The sequence below is a fragment of the Elgaria multicarinata genome, chromosome 10 (assembly GCF_023053635.1).
Source record: "Elgaria multicarinata webbii isolate HBS135686 ecotype San Diego chromosome 10, rElgMul1.1.pri, whole genome shotgun sequence".
NCBI lineage: Eukaryota > Metazoa > Chordata > Lepidosauria > Squamata > Anguidae > Elgaria > Elgaria multicarinata.
This window is the reverse complement of record NC_086180.1, coordinates 93,070,824-93,096,516: the sequence shown is the minus strand read 5'-3', so window position 1 is coordinate 93,096,516 and position 25,693 is coordinate 93,070,824. Positions and strand designations below refer to the sequence as shown.

The 25,693-nt window shown below is 42.8% G+C and overlaps 1 protein-coding gene across 7 annotated transcripts in view; it reads left to right on the top strand.

Moving 5' to 3' along the window:
* ADD1 (adducin 1) overlaps nucleotides 1-25,693 on the top strand; it is a 198,581-nt gene that overhangs the window by 146,789 nt on the left and 26,099 nt on the right. For all 7 annotated transcript variants that reach the window (XM_063135816.1, XM_063135815.1, XM_063135819.1 and 4 more), the window contains one exon: nucleotides 23,125-23,281. In XM_063135816.1, the coding sequence (XP_062991886.1) occupies nucleotides 23,125-23,281 (157 nt within the window). The remainder of the gene's footprint in view (nucleotides 1-23,124; nucleotides 23,282-25,693) is intronic.

Below are 25,693 nucleotides of genomic sequence, written 5' to 3'. Positions count from 1 at the left end.
ATTCGAATTCTCGGAGCCTTGGTGTGTCTCTTGGACCATTATAATATCTGATCCCTCTTTATTAAGCATTTGTTCTATTCTCTTCCTTTTCACGACTGCCCCCAAACCTTTAACATTGAGTGTTGATACCTTTATCTTTTTATCCATAATCACCCTTTTGAAATCTCTTCCGATCCCTTGTGCTCAGCAATTCAAACTTGCTTACATAAAAACACAAACTCCATACATAGAACCCCCACCCTCCTACCCCACCTTCCCCCCTCCCCACCCCCCCACTCTAATCCCCCCCCATATCCCCGTGAGTCTAGTACTCCAGCCATCTACTTTAAAGGGGGGGGGAGGCAGTGCTGTGCCTGGCCGGCAGGTTTCTATATTAGCATTTCTATTTGCAATTATCTCCAAACATAATTAACAATTCTCTTACTCTCCAGATGTCCCAGCCTCTCCAGCCTCTCCAGCCTTGCTTTTAAAGCCTCCAGGTGGGGTGGGGGTGGGGGGGAGCAGGTGGAAAAGCTCACCCTTGGTGGAACAATATCATATGGCTGTGATGAGGACGAAGAAATCTTCCATCTCCTCACGCCTAGACGCATTAAAGAACCGGACAGCTGGCCTCTTTTCAATGCTCCGCAGCTTTATAAATCCTAACTGCGCAGCAGCGGTAGTAGAACCTACAGTTAATGGATGTGACGAGTTTGCCCAATTTTTTGTTGATAAGATTAATGGAATTCGAGCTGGTTTTCCTCCAGGCTTACCCTCTGTGCCACCACTGAAGGCATCGAGATTACGGCCTACATTTGATTGTTTTGGCTTAGTATCCTTGACTGAGCTGGAGAGGATTTTCGGTCAGGTTAGGCTGACCACCTGTGGCCTGGATCCATGTCCAACTTGGTTGATCTGCCCCGCTTGGTCGGTGGTGGTTCCACTTTTAATGGCAGTGGTGAATGCATCCTTGATGGAGGCTAGGGTGCCCACCTGCCTAAAATTGGCTAGTGTGCGGCCGCTCCTTAAGAAACCAACTCTTGATCCATCGCTGCTGACAACTACTGACCGGTCTCTAACCTTCCTTTTCTTGGTAAGGTGGTAGAGAAAGTGGTATTGGAGCAGGTTCAAGAGTTTTTTCATGACTCTGATTTTCTAGATCCTTTTCAATCGGGTTTTAAACCGGGTCACAGCACGGAGACTGCCCTTGCCGCATTCTTTGACAATCTTCTTTTAGCAATGGACAAAGGTCATCTGTCCATCCTGCTGTTATTGGACCTTTCAGCGGCCTTCGACACAGTGGATCATGAATTGTTGATTAGACGGTTGAAGACCCAGGTGGGCCTGGAGGGCCTGGCTCTTGCCTGGTTCCAGTCCTACTTAGATGGAAGGGCTCAGGTGGTTACCATGGGCACCTGTACATCTACCCCCACAGCCCTCCCCTGTGGAGTTCCACAGGGTTCCATCCTCTCACCTTTCATGTTCAATGTATATGTGAGGCCACTGGCAGAGTTAATTAGCGCCCATGGGCTGAGGTACCATATGTATGCTGATGATACCCAGCTTTACATCTCAGTGGGGTCTGACCTCGGCGAGGCAGTTGCTACTCTGTCTTGGTGCCTGGCTGAGATCTGTAACTGGATGTCTAAAGCTTAACCCGGAGCTTAACTAAAGCTTAACCCGGAGAAGACTGAGCTGATGGTGATTGGCCGAGGTCAGCGGCTGGCAGATTTGAGGCAGGAGCTCATAGATCTGCCTATTTCAGGAATACGACCAAGGATTGTGACTGAGTGTTATTCTTGGGTGTTATTCTTGACCAGTCCCTAACTATGTCATCACAGGTGGGGACCGTGGTTCGGAGTTGCTTTTATTTTATTTATTTATTTATTTAAGGATTTTTATGCCGCCATTCAGCCAAAAAAGGCTCTCATGGCGGCTTACAAAAGTATTTCTTGACAGTCCCTGCCCACAGGCTTACAATCTAAAAGACATGACACAAAAGGAAAGGAGCAAGTTCGCCCCTTTCTGTCAGAGCCTGATCTTAACACCGCAGTCCAGGCCCTGGTTCTTTCCAGACTGGACTATTGCAACTTGTTGTATACAGGGCTTCCCTTGAAGCAAATCCAATGCCTACAGGCTGTACAAAATGCAGCAGCCAGGTTGGTCAAGGGGCTCCCGAAGTGGTCTTCTATCACTTTGGTGCTTCAAGAGCTCCATTGGCTGCTGGTGGCTGCTAGGGTGCGCTACAAGGTTTTGTTTACCATGTATAAAGCCCTGCATTGCTTGGGTCCTGGATACTTGAGCACTCGCCTTTCTCCTGTGTCTCACCACTGGCAGACTCGCTCTCAGGAGCAGGGTGCCCTGATGGTCCCCCGCTACAAATTGGAATGTGCTGGGGCCAGGGCTTTTTCAGTGGCTGGCCCCTGGTTATGGAACAATGTGCCACTGGAGATTCGACAGGCTCCCACTTTTAATTGCTTCATACGCCTTTGTAAGGCATTTTTATTTTCACAAGAGTTTGGGGAGGGGTGGTTTAAATTGGGGTTGAGGGCTTTTAATGGAATTGTTTTATGTGTTATTGTAAAGAGCCTCGATGCCAGAAATGGTGAGGCGGCGCTATAAAAACGCTTTAAATAAATAAATAAATAATAAATAAATAAATAATCTCTAAAGGGATGGGGGCGCACTGTGGACCCCTCCGAGCCCAGGGGTTATGGTCACCATTAGAGAAGCACCACCAAATCAATATGCTGGAACTCTTGGCGGTATGGAAAGCATTGGTCTCATTCGAACCAGACATTGCCGGTCATCATGTCCAAATTCTCACAGACAAGACGTCTGTTTTGTGGCACCTGAACAAACAAGGGGGCACACACTCTCCCTACCTTGTCAATCTCACGATCCAGATATTTACTTGAATGAACCCCAGGAACATCCGTCTTACAGCTGTGCACATTGCAGGTGTCTCCAACATGCTAGCGGACGTGTTGAGTTGCTCCAACAAAATGTCCCACTAATGGGAACTTGCGCCTCGCATCCATCAAACCATCTTCCACGAATGGGGACAGCCCATGGTGGACCTCTTTGTGTCTCCACGGAATGCAGCCTGCCCAGCCTTCTGCTTCAGGGGCAGAGGCAAAACATCTCTAGGAGATGCATTTGCCATCCATTGGTCACATTGGTCAGGAGCCCTGTTCTACCTATTTCCACTGTTGGCAAGAATGATCACCAAAATCTCCAGGGAACAGACGAATGCAATCCTTATAGCACCATGGTGGCCACCACAGACGTGGTTCCACACACTGCTCTGACTCTCACAGGGGCAGTATTTCCATCTCCCCCTGCACCACAACCTCATATCACACAGCTCAGGCAGAGTATACCACCCAGACCTGCAAACCCTAAACCTCACAGCTTGGAGAATACACCAACCTTAACACACCCACAAATTCCAGACTGAGTTCAAAGAATACTAGACCATCCACCAGACATTCTTACTCCTCCAAGTGGGTGTCCTTCTTTCAGTACACAACCGACAATGGACTTGACCCGTACAACGGTCCCATATCCAAAGTATTCCAATTCTTGTCGAACCTGTTCAATAAAGGACTTAAACCCTCCTCCATTAGGGTCTACCTCACAGCCATATCAAACTTGCGACCAATCTCTGAAGGTTACACCAAGTTCTGCCACCAATGGCAAGAGCCTTCCTTAGAGGCCTAAACAACCTCGTTCCACCTCTCAGGCCTCAGGCACCAACATGGGACCTTCCACTGGTGCTAAAGGCTCTCATGGCTAAGCCCTTTGAACTACATGCAACCTACAACTTCTTTCCTGGAAAGTCTCATTCCTGGTAGCCATCACATCCACTAGGAGAGTCAGTGAACTATCAGCCCTTAGAGCGGACCATCCTTACCTGATTTCCCACAAGGAACCCGTTTCGCTCCGTCTGGACATTTCCTTCCTCCCTAAGGTAGCGTCCGATTTCCATGTCAACGAACCGATCTCCCTGCCGGTTTTCTTCCTGAATCCGACATCCAACCTAGAAAGACAACTCCACTCATTAGATGTCAGAAGGGCTCTCACTTTCTACAAAGATCGAACCCAGCCCTTCCGATTCACTCCAAGACTTTTTTTCTGCTACGGACAACCTAACAGGGGCACCATGGTATCCAAACAAAGACTCACAGCTTGGATTCAGCAAAAAATCAAGCTAGCATACTGCGCTGTACGCAAGAGTAAATATTAAAGCCTACTCTACTAGGGGAGTAGCAACCTCCACAGCCTTCACTAGAGAAATTCCTTTCTCGGATCTGTGTAGAGAAGCCACCTGGATGTCACAGTTGACGTTCATCCGACACTACAAGATACGCAAAGTCCTCGTCATGCTTCAGAAGGGCTGTCCTGGCATCCATTCTACAGTGACACCTTATCCACCTCGATAAGTGAGCTCGCTAATCGCCCCATTAAGTGTGATGCACAGAGACCACGAAGAAGAAATGCAAGTTGCTCACCTGTAACTGTAGTTCTTCAAGTGGTCATCTGTGAATTCACACTGCCCCCCCCACCATCTCCACTTTGGTGTCAGTTTACCTGGCGGTACTGAAGTATGGTCATTCCAAGGTCCCAGATCAACTTCGGTCTCGAGGAACTGAGGGATTGGGTGGGAACACGGATATATATGCATGACGGTGGGGGAGGAGTTCCTACCCAAATATTTCTCAGCTATTAAAATTCCAATTGAGGCTTCACGCAGGCACAGAGCCCCATTAAGTGTGAATATACAGATGACCACTCGAAGAACTACAGTTACAGGTAAACAACTTGCATTTTCTGAGCATCCTCTACACAAGACTTTGACAATGCCAACCTTACAAGCCCATCCACCTTTTGCGAACTGTTCTTTAAAACATTGTTTCACCAAGTTATTTTTGTCAAGATTCATCAGTTTTTCCCCATAAAGTATGATTGCCTTGTGGATTTTTGCCATAATAGAAGGCAGGTCAACTTCCACTTAGTAAGGCAGAGGGTACTCCAAGGGGGAGTGCCAGCAGTTCTTTCAAGAACTTATTCTATATGCTCTCAACAGCTGGGGCAAATCCCTGGCCCCATAATTCCACCCTGTATAGAAGTTGGGGGAGTACCTTAGCTGTGTATAGCTTCAAAGGAGGGAGCCTCCTTTATGTCTCCTGTAACATAAAATTACTTTTGCTGTTCTCCAGACTGAAAGTTTTGCTTCCTCTAGATGAAATTTCAAGCTACCATTATATGAAAAGTGTATCCCCAAATATTTAAAGCAAGTACATTGTTCAGTCGGGTGTCCATCTAGGCGCCATTTATGATGGCAATTTCTCCTGGAGAAAACCACAACCTTGTTTTTGGAATGGCTTATTACCAGTTTTTCCTGGCTGCAAATCTTGCCTAGTCTATTTAAGAGTCTCCTCAGGCCCACCTGAGTAATAGATATGAGGGCCATGTCATTCATAGATAGCAACATCTGAATCTTTCTGGTTCCAATAGAGGGGGGGAAGCAATTCAGGGCTGTTAGCTCAGAGACGAAATTGTTCACATAAAATTGAACAAAAAAGGTGCTAGTAGACAACCCTGCCTAACTCGTCTTCTGATATTAACTTTATCTGAGAGAGTGCCAGACAGGCCAATCCGCACTCGTAGGTCTGTGTACGAATAAAGTTTCCAAATCAGGAACAATAAACGCTTGTCTATGGTAGTCTGTGAGAGTTTATCCCAAAGGCGATCTCTATCAATTAAGTCAAATGCAGAGGTAAAGTCCACAAAGACCACATGTAAGCTTCCTTTGATTGGTTCAGACATCTGTGAATCAGATGGCTGAGCACAAAACATTGATCAATTGTGCTCCTCCCTTGGCAGAGCCCTGCCTGCTCCTTAGCCAGAATACCATTTTCCTCTGCCCAAGATTGAACTTATTCAGTAGGAACCTACCATACACTTTTGATGCTACGTCCAGTAGACTTTTTGGCCTATAGTTTTTAGGGTCAGTTTTCTCACCTTTTTTGTACAGGGGAACAATAATACTGGACTGCCATCCAGCAGGGATAATTCCTGTCCGATTAATTTCTGATTTAATCTTTTTTATTGTTTCCAAACACCAATAAATAAAAGACACTACAGAGCAAAATATAATACATAGACAGACACATCCACAAAAATCAAACAAAGCAAAAACAAACAAAAAAAACCCACAAAAATAAAATGTTCTTCCAATATTCTCCCCAGCAAAACTGTATAACAATGTTGTTGTTTTTACTCTATCACTGTCAAATCCAAATCTTTAATTTCTCTCTTAACATTTTCTACATTATTGGTTTAATCCACAGATATACAAGTCATCTTTTTCTCGTCCCTTCATAAAGTTTACAAAAGGTTCCCATTCAGTTATAAATCTTAAAGACGATTTTTCTCTCATTATTGCCATGAGTTTCGCCATCTCCGCTAGCTCAAACATCTTCAGTAGCCATTCCTCTATTGTGGGCACTATTTTGCCCTTCCATCTTTGTGCATATAGTAATCTTTCAGCTGTCGTTATATATAAGAATATAGTCCCATGGTTCTTTTTCATCTGCTCATCCATAAATCCCAAAAGAAAGTATTTCGGTTTCAGTTGGATATTAATTTTTAGGATTTTTTGGATTACAGAACAAATTTGAATCCAGAAAGGTTTTGCTTTTTTGCAGGTCCACCATGCATAGTAGAATGTTCCTTCCTGCTCTTCACATTTCCAGCACAACCCTGATGCCCCTTTATACATTTTAGCCAATTTTGCTGGTGGCAAAATTTTAACTTAACGTAAATTTTAGCCCTCTTGTCCACATATTTTCCCATTGTGCCATTATGTCCCATATTCTAGCCCCATTTTATCATACATTCTTTCACTTGTTCTTCCTGCATCTCAAACCTCAATAAAAGTTTATAAATTTTAGCAATAACATATTCGTCATTCGTACATAATGCCCTTTCAAATTCTGACTTTGTTGTTTCAAAGCCACAAGCTTTTTTGTCCATTTTAAACCTTTCTGACATTTTCATATATTCAAACCATTGACATGGGTACCCTTTTGTCAACCCTTCTCTTGACAAAATCCCATTGCCACGGTTCTAAAATATCACAATATGTCCACCAGTTGTAACTACTTGTCCTCTCCCTTCTTTGGTATGCTTCCTGCACTGATACCCATAATGGCGTTTTTTGACATAGTCTGGGTTTATATTTATTCCATATTTTCAGAATAGCACGCCATACATAATGGTTGTTGAACTCTACGTTAACTTTAACTTTCTCATACCATATATAACCATGCCACCCACATCTCAATTCATGTCCCTCTAAATCCAATAATCTTTTCTTTTTCAACAGTATCCGGTCTTTCATCCGTACCAAGCCACATGCAGCAAAGTATCATTTTAGATTCGGCAAACCTAGATCCCCCCTTTCTTTTGCATCCTGTAATAGTTTATATTTAATTCTTGGTGGTTTTGCTTTCCATATAAATTTAGATATATCCTTTTCCCATTGCTTGAATGGTAACTCTGAATTCACTATGGGTATTGCCTGAAACAAGAATATCATTTTTGGTAACACATTCATGTTGAAAGTGGCAATTCTCCCCAACATTGATAGTTGTATTTTCTCCCATTTAATTAGGTATTTTTTAATTTCATTCCACACCTTGACATACTTATTATAGAACAAGATGTTAATGTCATTCCTGTTTTTCCTATTAGTTTTAATTGGTCTTGGGGGTTCATATTTTTTATTAATATCTTTGTCTTCTGTTTATTAACCTTAAAGCCTGCTACTACACCAAATTCTTTTAGTTTATACATCAAAGCTTCTATTCTTTTTAATGGGTCTTCCAAAGTAAGTACCAGATCAGCTGCAAAAGCTCTCAATTTATATGACTCTTTTTTAATCTTTATCCCTCCAATTCTTTCATCTTGTGTTATATCCCTGTTCAGTATTTCCAAAACTAAAATAAATAACAAGGGTGACAATGGGCACCCTTGCCTTGTTCCTCTCTGTATTTCGCATGGTTGTGATAGATCCCCATTAATAATTATTTGTGCCTTTTGTGAAGAATAAATCGATTTGACCCATTTTATGAAGTTATCTCCAAAACTCATTTCTTCCAAAATTTTGAATATAAAATTCCAGTTAACATTATCAAACGCCTTCTCTGCATCAAGGAAAATCAAGGCAGCTTGTTTCTCCTGATGTTTTTCTAGGTATTCCACATTTAGGATAGTTCTAACGTTGTCTTTTAACTGTCTTTTTGGTAGGAAGCCACTCTGATCTTCATGAATTATCTCTTGTACGATTTTTTTGAGTCTTTCTGCCAATATTGTTATAAACAGTTTATAGTCATTGTTCAATAGTGAGATTGGTCTGTAAGTTTTGGTCAAAGTAGGATCTTGTCCTTCTTTCGGTATTAATGTTACCAGACATTTTCCAAGTGTCTGGTATCTTCCCAGTATCCAAGATGGAGTTCATTATGTTTTGTACAGGTTGTAACAGCTCCTTTTCAAAGTTTTTGTAATAAGCGCCTGAAAAGCCATCTGGGCCCAGCGATTTTCACAGTTTAATTTTTCTGAATGCCTCAACTATTTCTGTTACTGTTATGGATCTATTCGTGATCTGTTTGTTTTTCTGTAATTTTAGGTAATGTTTGCTTTTTAATGTATTCATCTATTCTCTCAGGCGCAACCTCGTGTCTTTTGTATAAATTCTAATAGATGTGGTGGAAGCTTCTTTGTATGGTTGTGTTGTCTTTTAATTCCAGATCTCCTTCTTGTATCTTTATTATGTTCTTTTCTTTTTCTTTTTGCAGTTTGTAAGCCTACCCACCTCCCTGGCTTATTTGCAAAATTTGAAGTTCCTTTGTTTCATATAATTTAGTTTTACTTCCATCTCTCTTAACGATAGCATGGATAGCTGTTGCTGTAGTATTTTAATTTGCTGGATAATGTTTGTACTTCCAGGTGTGTTCTTTAATTCTTCTTCTTAACTTTTGATTTCATTCATAATATTTTGTGTTTGCTCTTGCCTTTTCCTCTTGAGCCATTTATTTTGTTGTATGAAGTAGCCTCTAATGGTTGCTTTGCTTGCATCCCAGACCATTCTCATGTCTGTACCTTTATTTAAATTTATCTCGAAGTATTCTTTTAATTTCCTTTTAGCCTCTTCTAGAATACTTTCATTTTATAGTAGTGCTTCATTGAATCTCCGTCTCGGGGTATTTACTTTTCTTTTGTAAACCATCAGTATAGGATTCCAGTGAGGTACTGGTCCCTCTCTATTCGGCCCTGGTTAGGCCTCATCTAGAGTATTGCGTCCGGTTCTGGGCTCCACAATTCAAGAAGGAGGCAGACAAGCTGGAGTGTGTTCAGAGGAGGGCAACCAGGATGATCAGGGGTCTGGAAACAAAGCCCTATGAAGAGAGACTGAAAGAACTGGGCATGTTTAGCCTGGAGAAGAGAAGATTGAGGGGAGACATGATAGCACTCTTCAAATACTTAAAAGGTTGTCACACAGAGGAGGGCCAGGATCTCTTCTCGATCCTCCCAGAGTGCAGGACATGGAATAACGGGCTCAAGTTAAAGGAAACCAGATTCCGGCTGGACATCAGGAAAAACTTCCTGACTGTTAGAGCAGTACAACAATGGAATCAGTTACCTAGGGAGGTTATGGGCCACACTAGAGGCATTCAAGAGGCAACTGGACAAGCATCTGTCAGGGATGCTTTAGGGTGGATTCCTGCATTGAGCAGGGGGTTGGACTTGATGGCCTTATAGGCCCCTTCCAACTCTGCTGTTCTATGATTCTATGATTGTGATCTTGGAGAGATCTGGATAGAATCTCTATTTTATTCACTCTGGTAACAAAAGGCTCTGGTTGTTAAGATCATGTCTATTCTTGAAAGTGATCTGTGTCTTTCTGAAAAATAGGTAAATTCCTTTGAATTGCCATTTTTTTGTCTCCATTTATCTATCAGTCCCAGATTGTCCATCATATCAAAAAACTTTTGGGGAGTTTGTCCTGATAACTTTTGATACTCTTCTCTGAAGTCCTATCCATTTTTGGCACCATCACTCCATTCCAGCCACCCATCAGACACCAGCTGTCAAAGGCTATATCGGTTAGGCTGTTCATGAGTTTCTCATAAAATTCTGCTTTATGTTCATTAGGAGCATAGATTCCAAATACCATAGTTGTAGTTCCATTTAAGTTAATTTTAACTCCTATGTAACGTCCTTGTTCATCAGACATTACCAATTCTGGTTTCAGGTATGATTTAATATACAAGACAACTCCATTTTTCTTTTTCATGTTTGCTGAAATAAATTCTTCCCCTAGAGTCTTATTGTATAGGAATTTTATATCTTTTTTCCTGATGTGAGTCTCTTGTAAACAGATGACATCCTGTTTTCGTTTTCTCAATTGATGATTTCCCCCTGTTTAGAGGTGCATTGATTCCATTAATATTCCAAGTTAGAAATTTGTAGTCCATCATAGGTTAATCTTAGTCCATATTTGTGGCACCTATGGCACCATCCAAGTCTTCTTCATCTGATTTTGTCATTTCCAGTTCTTTTTTTAAAAAATTCCAAAAAGTCTCACTTTCTGAACTGAGTTTAGTTTATAACTCTGGCTTTTAAAGGTGAAGATTACATCTTCTGGAAAGTCCCATCTAAAGATAATCTTTCTTTGTGTTAAGATTGATATCAGGGATGCATAATCCCTCCTCCTTTGCAAAACCCTCACAGGGATTTCTTTTAACACAATTACCTCTTTCCCGCTGATCTTCAACCTGTTAGAGTAGTGCTTTTTGAGAATCTGGTCCCTTGTTATCTTTTTCACAAAATGGACCAATACATCCCTTGGTACATTCTTTGTCCTGGCATAAGTATAATTTATTCTGTAAACTCTGTCAATTCCATTTTCTATAACTTCCTCATCCTCATCAACAGCATTGCCAGATTTTTATTAATCTCCTCTCTGATGTCTTCATTTTAAAGTTCTGGAATAGATCTAAATCTCAGGATATGTTCTTTTTCTTTTAATTCTGCTTGCGCCAAGCCTTTCTAATTCCCTGTTCAGAACCTGAATCTTGCTTTCTTGGATTTCTACTCTATCCTTGGAATCTTTAACTTCCATTGCTATTTGTTTCAAAGATTTATCCAATTCTTTTATCTCTTGGGACACTTCCTTCTTTATGTCTGCCATATGTTTCCCCAGATTCCTTCCCTCATCAGTCTTTTTACTTAACTGATTGAACATCTTTAAATTATCAGCAAATAGTTGTCTGGAAAAATAAACCTCGCATAAGACAGCCAGTGAGCTATGTTTGTTTGGTTTTTCCTGCTATTCTCTTTAATCTAGAGAATTCTGCTCAGCTGAAAAGTGAACCACCCAGAAAGCTTCGGCTATTGGGCAGTATAGAAATGTAATAAATAAATAAATAAATAAATAAATAAAATAAAGACATCCCAGCCATCAGTCAGGACGTTTCGTCTCTCCGCTTGGCACGGAGCTTCAGTCCACCATTGCTTCTTCTCTGGATTAATGTGCATAAACAGTTTAGCCAAGTGGGGCCCAACAAGTAAGGTTAAATTTAAATAGTTCAGGGGAGAGCATATCTTCCCCTGGAGCGTTACCTGTTAAAAGCTTCCTAAGTAGACAACTGATCTCCTGAGTTGTCACTTCAGGCCAGACTGGGATGTCTATGCTCAGTGGACCTTCCTCAATTGGCTCCGGACCATGAAAAATGCCCTTGAAGTGCTGTTGCCATGTAATTGCAGGGATTTAAATTTCCAAATGCAACTTAGAGACATGTAGATGGAATGGACCATGTTCCAAACATTTTCATCATCCTTCTGTCTCACTGCCAGGCCCAACTCATTCCACTTTTGTCTGCTAAACACTAACTTCTTTCTCTTCAGTAAGGCCTTGTATGATTATCTTTTCCTTCTCAGGGTTTTTAGTAAAGTATTTGATCTGGTCCTTCTGACATTTCTACTGACCCTGGTTAGTTCTTTTTTCATATCTCTACGTTCTTAGTCAAACCAACTCGCATTTCGAGGTCTGGAAGCACCAAAAGTGCCAGACTGTACTACATGAGGTTTCAGGTAATGTAATTAGTTGATAACCCTCCATCACTTCCAAAATTCCTTCCACAATTTTGTTTTTACAGCCCGGCAAGGTAGCGCCATGCAACAAGTCTGCAGCCTTGATGCTCAAGGATTTAGACCATTTGATCCATCTGTTCCCTGGGGAATCATAGAATCATAGAATAGTAGAGTTGCAACGGGCCTATAAGGCCATCAAGTCCAATCCCCTGCTCAGTGTAGGAATCCACCCTAAAGCATACCTCACAAATGGTTGTCCAGCTGCCTCTTGAATGCCTCTAGTGTAGGAGAACCCTCAACCTCCCTAGTTAACTGGTTCCATTATCGTACTGCTCTAACATAAAGTTTTTCAAGATGTCCAGCTGGAATCTGGCTTCCTGTAACTTGAGCCCATTATTTCACATCCTGCACTCTTGGATGATCAAGAAGAGATCCTGTCCCTCCTCTGTGTGAAAACCTTTTAAGTATTTAAAGAGTGCTATCATGTCTCCCCTCAATCTTCTCTTTTCCAGGCTAAAGATGCCCAGTAGTTTCAGTCGCTCTTCATAGGGCTTTGTTTCCAGACCCCTGATCATCCTAGTTGCCCTTCTCTGAACATGCTCCAGCTTGTCTGCGTCCTTCTTAAAGTGTGGTGCCCAGAACTGGACACAATACTCTAGATTAGGCCTAACCAGGGCCAAATAAAGAGGAACCAGTACCTCCGGCAATTTGGAAGCTATACTTCTATTAATGCAGCCCAAAATAGCATTTGCATTTCTTGCAGCCATATCGCACTGTTGGCTCATATTCAGCTTGTGATCTACAGCAATTCCAAGATCCTTCTCGTTTGTAGTATTGCTGAGCCAAGTATCCCCCATCTTGTAACTGTGCATTTTGTTCCTTTTTTATAGATGTGGAACTTGGCATTTATGCCTATTAAATTTCATTTTGTTACTTTCAGCCCAGCACTCCAGCCTATCAAGATCACTTTGAAGTTTGTTTCTGTCTTCCAGGGTATTAGCTATCCCACCCAATTTTGTGTTATCTGCAAATTTGATAAGCGTTCCCTGCACCTCCTTGTCCAAATCATTAATAAAACTGTTGAGGATCACTGGGCCCAGGACTGAAACCTGCGGTACCCCACTCATGACCTCCCCACAGTTTGAAAAGGCTCCATTGATAAGCACTCTTTGAGTCCGATTCTGTAGCCAACTGTGAATCCACCAAATAGTTTTTCCATCTAGCCCACTTTTATCTAGTTTGTTAATCAGAATATCGGGGCACTTTGTTAAAGCTTTTCTGAAGTCAAGTTCTTCTTCGTGGTCTCTATGCATCACACAAATGGGCTTTGCGCCTGCGCAGAGACCAGACCGGAACCTTCTATAGCTGAGTGGAACATTTTTGGCGGGAACCCCTCCCCCACGCTACCGTGCACGTCCATGGGGTTCCCGCCCTTACCTCAGTTCTTCGTCGTCCGCCATTGTGCTTAGACCATAGAACCAAACCTTTTAGCGTTTTCTCTTTAAAATCCTTTTTTACTTCAAATCTTTCCTCTTTTCGCTTATTTCTCACTTCTTAACATCTTTTCTTCTATCTAAAAAAAAATAATAATTTTATTTTAGTAGTTAGATTTTCCTCAGTGATTTCGATCGCGGCGCTTAGCCGTATGGCAGTTAAGGCCCCATTTCGCAAGTGTGTGAAATGTGGAGCTAAGCTCCCTCCAACTGACGGGCACTCCCTGTGCGTCCTGTGCCTAGGTGAAAGCCATAAAGTTGAGTCTTGGCTGAATCTTCGAGGATGCACAAAACGGCAGCCAGTAAGTCCGTTGATGACCGTTGCACTGAAGTGCCTGAACATCCAGAGCAGCTAATAGGGCTCAGATACCCCTAACGCCTGGACAAACGGCAGCCAGTAAGTCCGTTGATGACCGTTGCACTGAGGTGCCTGAACATTCCAGAGCGGCTAATAGGGCTCAGATACCCCTAACGCCTGGACGGTCACTGGCGAGTTCCGCGGCCAGGAGAATCTCCAAAAAGGCCCAGACTCCCAAATCTTCTTCTGAAATGGAGAAAAAGAAGAAGAAGAAGAAGAAGCGAGACGCGGAAAAACCCTCGTTAGGGTCATCCCGCACGGCGGAACTGGCTAGGAGTCACTCTACTCCTCCTGCCATACCGACCTCTTCGATACCGAGGCCTCCCTCGGTATCGAGATCCCAGTCGGTACCGATGGCTACGGTACCGACACATCCTCCCAGTCTATCGGAGGGCGAGTTGCGGGATTCAGCTTCAGCGGCCTCTTTCCGAGAGCCTGCCAGGCTGCAAGAAGTTCAGGGACTAATCCCTCTACCGCCTTCGCCAAGGCACACTCTAAGGCGTCAATGGGAAGGAGCTTTTCAATACTCTTATCCCCAATCAGTATGTGGCGACTATGTATGGGATCAATATCGCCCACAACGATACTTCCAGGGTGACCACCAGTACCCTCAAGAAGAATATTATGCGCACCCTCCGCCTACGAGGATGTGTCATCTACCGCTGCCTCCACCGCCCGCCCACCAAACATCCACGGTGTCGACGCCTCGACACCGTACGCAGCCATCGGCATCGACTGCCGCGGTTACCACGGTACCGACGGAGCATGTAGACCTCCAGGTGGTTACAGTACCCTCGCCTGAGGATAATTACCCATCGGATTCTGAGTCGGGGTTGTCGGCTACTCCATCGATGCCTTCACCAGAAGATGAGGTTCATGACAAGGACCCTTCTTCCCCTTCCGACGATATGGTCAGATTTTTTGACCATATGCTTAGAATGGCTCAGGCATTAGGACTGGAGATCCAGCAAATGGATGAATCGGTCGTCGATCCAATCTACGATGTTTTCCAGTCCACAACCAACCAACGACTTGCCATCCCTATTCCACATGCTTTAAAGCAAACGGCTCAATTATCTTGGAAAACACCGGCTATGACTCAAGCCACATCGAAAAGGCTAGAGACCCTCTATCGAGTCCAAGAGGAAGATGTACAGTTTCTAGTCCAACATCCCAAACCTAATTCGATCGTAGTGGAGTCGGCTCAAGGCCACTCACAGAAGGCACATTCTGCACCCGTGGACAGAGAAGGCAGAAAGTTGGACCATACGGGCAGGAGCCACTTTTAGCTAGTTTGTTAGTCTGCCATAAGGACGTTAGCCCTCCTCTAGTCGTCCAGCACCTCACCCATCTTCCATGATTTTGCAAAGATAATTGACAGTGGTTCTGAGAGTTCTTCTGCTAGCTCCTTCATTACTCTAGGATGCAGTTCATTGGGCCCTGGAGATTTGAACTCATTCAAAGAAATTAGGTGTTCCTTGACCATTTGTTTATGGTCAAGGAAACTGCAATCCTGCCCCCTCAACTTGTGCTTCTCTTTTTCCAGGTGGGTCAAAGACCCGTTTTTGGGGAGAAGACTGAGCCAAAGTAGGAATTGAGCACTTCAGCCTTTTCTTTGTCATTGTTATCAATTTGCCATCCTCACTATGGTTGAACCACCATTTCTTTTTTCTGTCTTTTACTACTCACATATCTGAATAAAGCCTTTTTGTTGCTTTTAGCATCCCTCGCTAATCTCAGCTCATTCTGAGCTTTAGCATTCCTGATGCCATTTCGGCACTTCTGTGCCACCTGTCTGTACTCTTCTTTTGTAGTCTGGCCTCCCTTCCATTTTCTATATGTATCCTTTTTTTGTTTTCAGGTCATCTCTGAGCTTTTTGTGGAGCCACATTTGTTTATTATGTTGTCTTTTTTTTTCCTTGTTGGAATTGTTTTTAATTGTGCCTTTAAAATTTCCTTTTTTAAATACTCCCACCTATCTTGCACTCCGTTTCTCATTAGGCTCACTTGCCATGGGACCTTCCTTACCATAGTTCTGAATTTATTAAAATCAACTTTCCTAAAATCCAGAGTAGGTGTATGGCTACACTCAGCTTTTGCTTCCTTTATAATCAAGAATTCAATATGATGTGGTTACTTTCCCCCAGTGCTTCTGTAACTGTCACTTCATCCACTAAGTCATCCTTATTGTTCAATATCAAGTCAAGGATTGCCAATCCTCTAGTTCCTTCCTCCACTTTCTGTAGGAGAAAGTTATCACCCACACATGTCAGGAATTTTTTGGAAAGGCCACTTTTGGCAGTATTTGTCTCCCAACAGATATCAGGATAGTTGAAGTCCCCCATCACTACTACATCAGACTTCCTTGAAACATTAGCAATTTGTTTCTCAAAAGTTTCATCCTCTTCTTCTCCTTGATTGGGTGGTCAGTAATCGACTCCGATTATCATACTCTTTTTATTCCTTGCCCCATTTATTTTAATCCAGATGCTCTCAATGGGGCTCCCAGTCTGATCCGCCTCTATTTCTGTGCAGGGATAGGTATCTTTTACATATAGTGCCACTCCACCTTCCTTTCTGTTTCTTCTGTTCTTTTTGAACAAGTTATATCCTTCAATTGCTATATTCCAAACACGGGAGTAATCCCACCAAGTTTCAGTTATACCTATGAAGTCGTATTTGCCTTTATGTAATAGAGTTCAAGTTCGTTCTGTTTGACCAGCACAATCGGGTAAGTGCTTTTATCACAAGTTTTCATAACAGTCAGTTGCATGACTAATTTAATGGGATATTTATTTATTTATTGCGCTTATATACCCCCCCCCCCATAGCCAGAGCTCTCAGGGCGGTTTACAGAAATCTTCTACTGAGAATGTTTTGACATTAGTGATAAGTATAGTGTCCAGTAGGCATATCCACTGAGCTGCCATTCAGGATTAGCAGGAAATATTTATATGCTAGCATCATTTTTTATTTTATTTTTTGCCCTTCTCACTCTTTATCCTTATCCTCACCCTTTCTCTTTCTCTTTTTTCTTCTGTCTGTGGTTGTAAAACAACAACTAGCTGAGATAAAAAGTTAAAAGATTAAAAATGGTTTCATAAAAGTTAAAAGAGCATGTAGCTCCAGAGGCAGCTCAATGTGCCTCCACCGCAGCTGGAAGTGATCGGATAGTAAATGACAAAAAATTACCTGCCAAGTATTTTCAGGGTCCCAGACTGTCTAATCTGACTAACTTTTTAGGAGTGTACCCCTTTCTGACCTCTTCAAAAAGGTAAGCGTTAATTACATTTTAAGGTACGTGGCTGAAATCCATAACACTTCGTAGCAATCACTTTCCTTTATCTTACAATATCCAATCTGACTGGTTTATGTAGGCTAACAAAGTCAGTCAGATTGGACAGTCTGGAATTACATACACTATTCCCCAATAGATGCTGCTTGTTTTATCCCTGTACCTTATGACATAATTATTGGACCCTTAAAGGGGTTTGGGTGGGCTGCCACCACCTAAACCGGGGGTTTAGGCATTTGTGCATAAGACTGGCAGTTTCAGAGATGCCACAATGTTTGTAAGATATCCATATAGTCAAACCTTTTGTACCTTATGATGTAAGTATTTTGACGCATTCTCTTGGCCTATCCATCTTCAGATACAAATATGCCTCCAAAAAAAGTTGGCATGTAAATAGAAGGAATCCTGCACAAATTTACTAGGATGGAATCAAGGGGATTTACACAAGAGGAGTCCTACTGGATTATACTGAAGTAGTTCCAGCTTCCCAGAAGTGGGTGATCAGATGTTTCCAGGAAACAAATTGACCTCCCCACTTCAACTGGAATTCATAAGTAGGCTATATTCATATGTAGCCTACATGGAGGTACTTCAATCTAACTTTGAGACTAAGGAATCTCCTGGCTTGATCACACCAAAGATCCATCTAGACCAGTATCCTATTTTCAGAAGTGCTCAGGCAGATGCCCAAGACGTCCACAAAGAGGGTGTAAAAGGAGATTAACCTTACCTTAAGGTGTAGATAGAACCTCAACACCTCAGTGTCCCTATGGCTAATGGCTGCTGATTGATCTCTCCTTTATGAAATTGCTGCTGCTTTTTTCCCCAGCAATCATCTAGGTTAGTAATTGCCTTTTTTTTCTGTACCTGCATGTGCATTATAGGGCCACAGTTGACTGCTTCTATCTGTAAGTGGTTTTCTTCATTTGCTTCATTTTCACCTCAAAACTGCTAGCTTCAGTGTTGTTTGGCTTTTACCAACCCTCCAACCTTTTATCTCATAGACCAAATTGGCTGCTGATTTCCTTGTGCTCCAGTACTCTTACCAGTACTCTTCTGCATGGCAGGCAGAAATTCAGTAGATGCCACTTTACCTAGCATATGATGATGGATGCAGTACCTATGGATATTCTGCCTGTACTTCAGCTGCAGGGCTCCTGGGAGAGAGATGACAGGCCTAGCTTTATTTAGTAGCCCTTTTGGTTTAGAGCAGTGTTTCCCCTGACTTCTCACTACAAGCTCCAAAGGTGTGGGTCTGCCTCTGGCTACCCACTGACTGGCAGAACCTTTCATATCTTCAAAGAAAGATTTCAGTCCCCGTCTTCTTGACTCCTCCAGCTCCAACTTCCCACTCTCTTTCTTCTGCTTGCTGAAGGCAGATGTTCTCTGCAGAGCTCAGATGCTACAGGAGGAGAACACAGAAGGAACTAGGAATTTGGAGCAAGGTAGCTTCCCCCACCCACATCCCAAATTAAAGAAGGGCTTGGTGCCTAGGTGGAAAGTTATACTAGGGCCTTGGATCCCACGCTCCCAACTAAGGAGACTCGAGCTCTAGATGGCCCTGGCCACCCATGCCCCCTATTTCAGAGGAGAGCCGGAGGAGAAATAACCCCACTAGCAGGCAGGAGGGCCCAGTTGCTCTCCTTTGAGCTCCTGTCCCACCAGAGCCTGCTTACACAAGGCCTGATCCTTGGCTCCTCTCCTCGAAGGTGAGAAGACAGCAGTAACCTGTGCTGTCCAGCCCTTGCCTTCTCTTGCCACCCTCTCATGTCATTCCCAGCCCTCTCCCAGTCAGTGGCCTTGTCCTCGCTGCAGCATTTACTGTGGGGCAGCAGCTGCTCCTTCGCCTAGCCTGCATTTGCCTGAATCCACGTGGAGGGCTTCAGTGGTGTGGTTTCCTCGGGGGGGAACCTCCTGCTATGCAGGCTGTTGATTCTGACTGGCCTGTTCTCTATTGAACTTTTCTTTTGAACTGTTCTCGTTTGAACTTCTAGTGCTTGCTCAGACCACACACCCAAACCAGCCTGATACTGGGACTCTCTTGACAGCTTCTCCCCATGTTTGGCTCACCACCACCCCAATAAAGAGAAAAGAAAAAAATACGCAAAAGAATCTGACAAATATATAAGCATATACTTATTTATTTTTCCATTTTTAAATAGTGATGTAGTGGAAGACGAGAGAGGCCTCGAGTAAATCCAGGGTGCTGCCTATTTAAAGTTACTGTGTGCTTGCCATGTGCTCCTGAAAGCTGTGATTGAAGGGGCGTGGCCTGAGAGCTGGTGCTGGGACTGAAGGGGTGTGGCTTGATTGTTCTCAGCAGCTGAGTGGGCAGGATGTTTCATTCTGTTTTCTGACATCTAGCTGACCAGAGCAGAAAATAGGAAGCTGCTCCAGCTGGTCTAGAAGGTACATAAGAAAGTGAGCTCCCAGAGAGAGCATGCTTAGAGCAAGCAAACAGGGTGAGTAAACAGGAGTTTGTCAGGGGAGTGCAGCGGAGGAGGCCTCAAACAAAAAAAATGTTTTCTTGTAACACACTCATATACTAGGGGACTCTGTTGTTAACCTTCAGGGAGGACAGAACAAAGCACAGTTTATTCCAATACAATTGGAATGACAGAAACAAAAAAGGAATACAGACTATGGACAGAAAGGATTCTATAGTAACAGTGACCTGCAAAGCGTGTGCAATATTTGTGTTCCTGCCTGAGATCAACATGGTGTACACGCGCAAGAAATGCAAGCTGGTTGCAGTATTGCAAGAAAAGGTGAGTGTACTTGAGGGGCAAGTGTCCACCCTCCAAGGAATAAGAGAAGACAAAGAGTTCTTAGACAGAACAGTGATGCAAAGGTGGGGAATGCTGAGGTAAAGAAAGCTGAAGTACAGGAAACTCCCTAGAAAAGGTTGATGGTTAGGAGAACTAGAAGACATTCTGCACCAGGAACCACTAGTACTATGTAAACACTTTCAGCCTGCAGAGGAAGAATTACAGGGGAGACCATGCAACAGTGAGCAAGAGGCAGAAGGTCAGTCGAGCAGAGGCAATAATACTAAGGTCTACAACAATAAGAAGAGAAGAGTTGTCGTTATGGGAGACTCCCTGCTGCGTGGGTTTGAAACTCAAGTATGTCACAAAGACCCATGGACTTGCCAGGTATGCTGTGTCCTAGGAACACAGATTAGAAATGTGATTGAAGGGTTGCCAAAGCTCATAAAGCCCACTGACACATATCATTTTCTTCTTATCCATGTGGGAACAAATAAAACTGCCACGTGGAGCTACAAATAAATCACATTAGACTTCGAAGCTTTGGGGAGGAAACTCAAGAACTTGAGGGGGGGCAGATAGTTTTCTCATCCATCCTTCCAGTTTTTGGAAGAGGAGTAGAACAGGAAAGGGAAATACTCCAGGTGAACGACTGGCTATGAAGATGGTGCTGACGTGAGAGATTCAGATTCTGAGACAATAGAGTCCATTGGAAGATGGATTGCTGACAAGGGACGGGTTGCACCTCGCAAGGACTGGGAAGACAGCATGAAGAACTTAATCAGGAGGGCTTTAAACTGAATCCTAGAGAGAGAGAAATGTAAACCTGGAGGCAACAACAGTTGAAGGCTTACGCAACATAACAAAGAGAACAGCTCCAATAGCACCCAATAATAGTCTTCACAATAATGTAGGGAAGAAGCCAGACTATAAAGCACATGATCTTCAATGTCTAAATACTAATGCCCAGAGTATGGGAAACAAACAGAACGAACTGGAACTCTTAATACATAAAGGCAAATATGACTTGATAGGTATAACTGAAACTTGGTGGGATGACTCCCATGAGTGGAATACAGCAGATGAAGGATATAACTTGTTCAAAAAGAACAGAAGAAATAGAAAGGGAGGTGGAGTTGCATTATATGTTAAAAATATTTACCCCTGCACAGAATTACAGGAGGAATAGCCTGGGAGCCCCATCAAGATCATCCAGATTATAATAAATGGGGCAAGGAATAAAAGGAACATGATAGTCGGAGTTTACTACCAACCACCGAATCAAGGAGAAGATGAGGATTAAATTTTTGAAAAGTAAATTGCCAATGTTTCAGGGAAGTGTGTTGGAGGACTTTAATTACCTCGATATCTGCTGGGAGACAAATTCTGTCAAAAGTGGCCCCTCCAAGAAATTCCTGACATGTGTGGCTGATAACTTTTTCCTACAGAAAGTGGAGGAAGGAACTAGAGGACCTGTGATCCTTGATTTGATACTGACCAATAGGGATGACTTAGTGGATAAAGTGGCAATTATGGGAACTCTGGGGGAAAGTGACCACATCATACTTGATTTTAAAGGAAGCAAAAGCTAAGTGAGACCATACGCATACTCTGGATTTTAGGAAAGCTGATTTTAATAAACTCAGAACAATGATAAGTAAGATCCCATGGTAAGTGACCCTAATGAGAAAAGCAGTCCAAGATGGGGGCGTTTTAAAAAGGAAATTTTAAAGGAACAATTGCCAACAGTTCTAACATGGACCAGCCTACGAAAGGAGAGCACAGACAGGAAGCACAGAAATGCAGGAATGACATCAAGAAGGCTAAAGCCGAGAATGAGCTGAGACTAGCGAGGAATTCTAAAAGCAATAAAAAGGCTTTCTTCAGGTATGTACATAGTAAAAGTCAAAAGAAAGAAATGGTGGTTCAACTACTCACTGAGGATGGCAAATTGATAACAGATGACAAAGAAAATGCGGAAGTGCTCAATTCCTACTTTGGCTCAGTGTTTACCCAAAGGTGGGTCTATGACCCTGCTGGCAAAAATATAGTACAAGATGAAGGGGAACAGGAACAAAATTCCTTTGTTCAAATCTCCAGGGCCCGATGAACTGCATCACAGAGGAGGATCACTTGTCGATCATTCCAGAGTGCAGGATATAGAATAATGGGCTCAAATTACAGGAAGCCAGATTCCAGATGGACATCAGGAAAAACTTCCTGACAGTTAGAGCAGTACAACAATGGAACCAATTACCTATGGAGGTCATGGGTTTTCCCACATTAGTGGCATTCAAGATATAGCCAGGGCCAGCGCTACCATTAGGCCACCTAGGCAGCTGCCTAGAGCGCAGACCTCAGAGGGGCGCAGTACTGCCCTTTAAGGGTCACAGTTTTATAGAAATTAGCTGTTTTAAGAAAAAACATAAAAGGAAAATATAATAGTTCAGAAACTCTTTTTGAACAGCTTAATCTAAGTTGGCAATTTGGGGGGAAAGATGCAAGTAGCTCGCCTTGCCTAGGGCACAAAATAGTCTGGCACCCGCCCTGGATGTTGCTAGACAGCCATTTTTCAGGGATGCTTTAAGGTGGATTCCTGCATTGATCAGGGGGTTGGACTCGATGGCCTTATAGGCCCCTTCCAGCTCTACTGTTCTATGATTCCATGATTCTACTTTTTAATGTGCTGTTTATGAGTGGTTATAGACTGGCAAAAACACTGATGTATGTATGTTGCTGTCCCGGAAATGCCTGCTCTCATGCTTTGCACTCAGTGAATATTTGTTGGTTAGGTTTTTTTTTACAATATTTATAGACCACCTTTAAACAGAAAAGTGTTCACAAATTTACAACAATTTGGTCATGCTATTTAGTAAAGGTTGCCCAAGTTGGATCACTGATGCCTGTGCTGCCAGAAACATACAGTAAATTGCATAGTATTCTCTTCAATAAACTAAATTTAAAAATCAGTTATATGTTTCATCAGTTTTAAATATTTTCCCATTGTTTTAGCCCTCATGCATTATCAGTGCTCTTGGTGGTGAAAGATGTCTCTTTTCTTCCAATTAGGGAGAACTGGTGACAGCATCAAAGGCAATAATTGAGAAGGAATATCAGCCACGAGTCGTAGTGAGCACAACAGGACCAAACCCCTTCAACAAGCTCACAGACAGAGAACTGGAAGAGTATCGCAGAGAAATAGAAAGAAAACAAAGACAGTCAGAAGGTGTGTGTAAGATTTATCTTACTATGAGGTCAAGATAGTGGGAATATTAAATGTGCCTGGTTTTCTTCCAGAGTTCTCCATTGTAATTTTGTGAGGTAGGTTAAACTAAGAGATAGTGACTGAACCCAAAATTACTTAGTGAATTGCATGGCTGAGTGGGGATTTGAACATGAGTTTCTCTAGTTATGTTCCAAAATGTTAACCACAACACCACAATAGCTCTCTTAATTGCTGTGAATTGCCTATGAAAACTTTCCTCTGCCCTTGGGTGATTTTGTTTTTGCATCCCAGTATAAAAGGGTGTGACATTGTTTATATGTTCATGCCACTCAAAGGCAAACTGGTAAGAACCAATGAAAAGTAAGTTGCCCCAAAGACTAAGTAAAAGGCAGACCTAGGGACTAAACTCCAAAACACAAAACCACTCCTTTGAACCCACAGTTTTCTTCTCCATCACCAATTTTGCGGAAGACAAACTTATGAGACTCTGAGTCAAGTAATGTAGCCAATTGACTCAGCCAAATACCAAATCACATGCCCCCACAAAGCACAACGAAATATCAAGTTTCACAGAAGACAATCTGTGAGAGAAAAACACACGCAGACCACATAGCCACATCTCCCCCACCCCTGCCAAAAAAACATGCCACACAAACAAAACATCCCCCTTGTTTCCCAATACAGAGCCTCCCTGATAGGTGTCATGAAAAGTGCCCATGGGCGTCACATTGGAAGCCCAAGCAATATGTTCAGAGGAGGGCAACCAGGTTGATCAGGGGTCTGGAAACAAAGCCCTATGAATAGAGACTGAAACAACTGCGCATGTTTAGCCTGGAGAAGAGGAGATTGAGGGGAGACGTGATAGCACTCTTCATATACTTGAAAGGTTGTCACACAGATCTCTTCTTGATCATCCCAGAGTGCAGGACACAAAATAATGGGGCTCAAGAATAATGGGCTCAATTACCCTGATATCTGTTGGGAGACAAATACTGCCAAAAGCGTCCCTTTCAAGAAATTCCTGACATGTGTGGGTAATAACTTTCTCCTACAGAAGGTCGAGGAAGGAATTAGAGGATCGGCAATCCTTGATTTGATATTGACCAATAGGGATGACTTAGTGGATAAAGTGGCAGTTACGGGAACTCTGGGGGAAAGTAACCACGTCATACTTGAATTCTTGATTATAAAGGAGACAAAAGCTGAGCATAGCCATACACCTACTCTGGATTTTAGGAAAGCTGATTTTAATAACCTCAGAACTATGATAAGTAAGGTCCCATGGCAAGTGAACCTAATGAGAAAAGGAGTTCAGGATGGGTGGGAGTATTTAAAAAATGAAATTTTAAAGGCACAGTTACAAACAATTCCAACAAGGAGAAAAGATAGAAGACAACAGAGGAAACCAATGTGGCTCCACAAAAAGCTTAGAGATGACCTGAAAACAAAAAAGGATACATATAGGAAATGGAAGGAAGTCCAGGCTACAAAAGGAGAGTACAGACAGGTGGCACAGAAGTGCCGAAATGGCATCAGGAAGGCTAATGCTGAGAATGAGCTGAGATTAGCGAGGGATGCTAAAAGCAATAAAAAGGCTTTCTTCAGATATATGAGTAGTAAAAGACAGAGGAAAGAAATGGTGGTTCAACTGCTTAATGAGGATGGCAAATTGATAACAGATGACAAAGAAAAGGCTGAAGTGCTCAATTCCTACTTTGCCTCAGTCTTCTCCCAAAAGCCCACCTGGGAAAAGAGAAGCACAAATTGAGGAGGCAGGATTGCAGTTTGAGATTGATAAACAAATAGTCAAGGAACACCTAATTTCCTTGAATGAGTTCAAATCTCCAGGGCCCGATGAACTGCATCCTGGAGTAATGAAGGAGCTAGCGGGGAAACGCTCAGAACCACTGTCAATTATCTTTGCAAAATCATGGAAGATGGGTGAGGTGCTGGACGACTAGAGGAGGGCTAACGTCCTTATGGCAGACTAACAAACTAGCTAAAAGTGGGCTAGATGGAACAACTATTAGGTGGATCCACAGCTGGCTACAGAATCGGACTCAAAGAGTACTTATCAATGGAACCTTCTCAAACTGGGGAGAGGCAACAAGTGGGGTGCTGCAGGGCTCAGTCCTGGGCCCAGTGCTCTTCAACATTTTTATTAATGATTTGGACGAGGAGGTGCAGGGAACGCTGATCAAATCTGCAGATGACACAAAATTGGGTGGGATAGCTAATACCCTGGAAGACAGAAACAAACTTCAAAGTGATCTTGATAGGCTGGAGTGCTGGGCTGAAAACAACAGAATGAAATTTAATAGGGATAAATGCCAAGTTCTACATTTAGGGAATAGAAACCAAATGCACAGTTACAAGATGGGGGACACTTGGCTCAGCAATACTACAAACAAG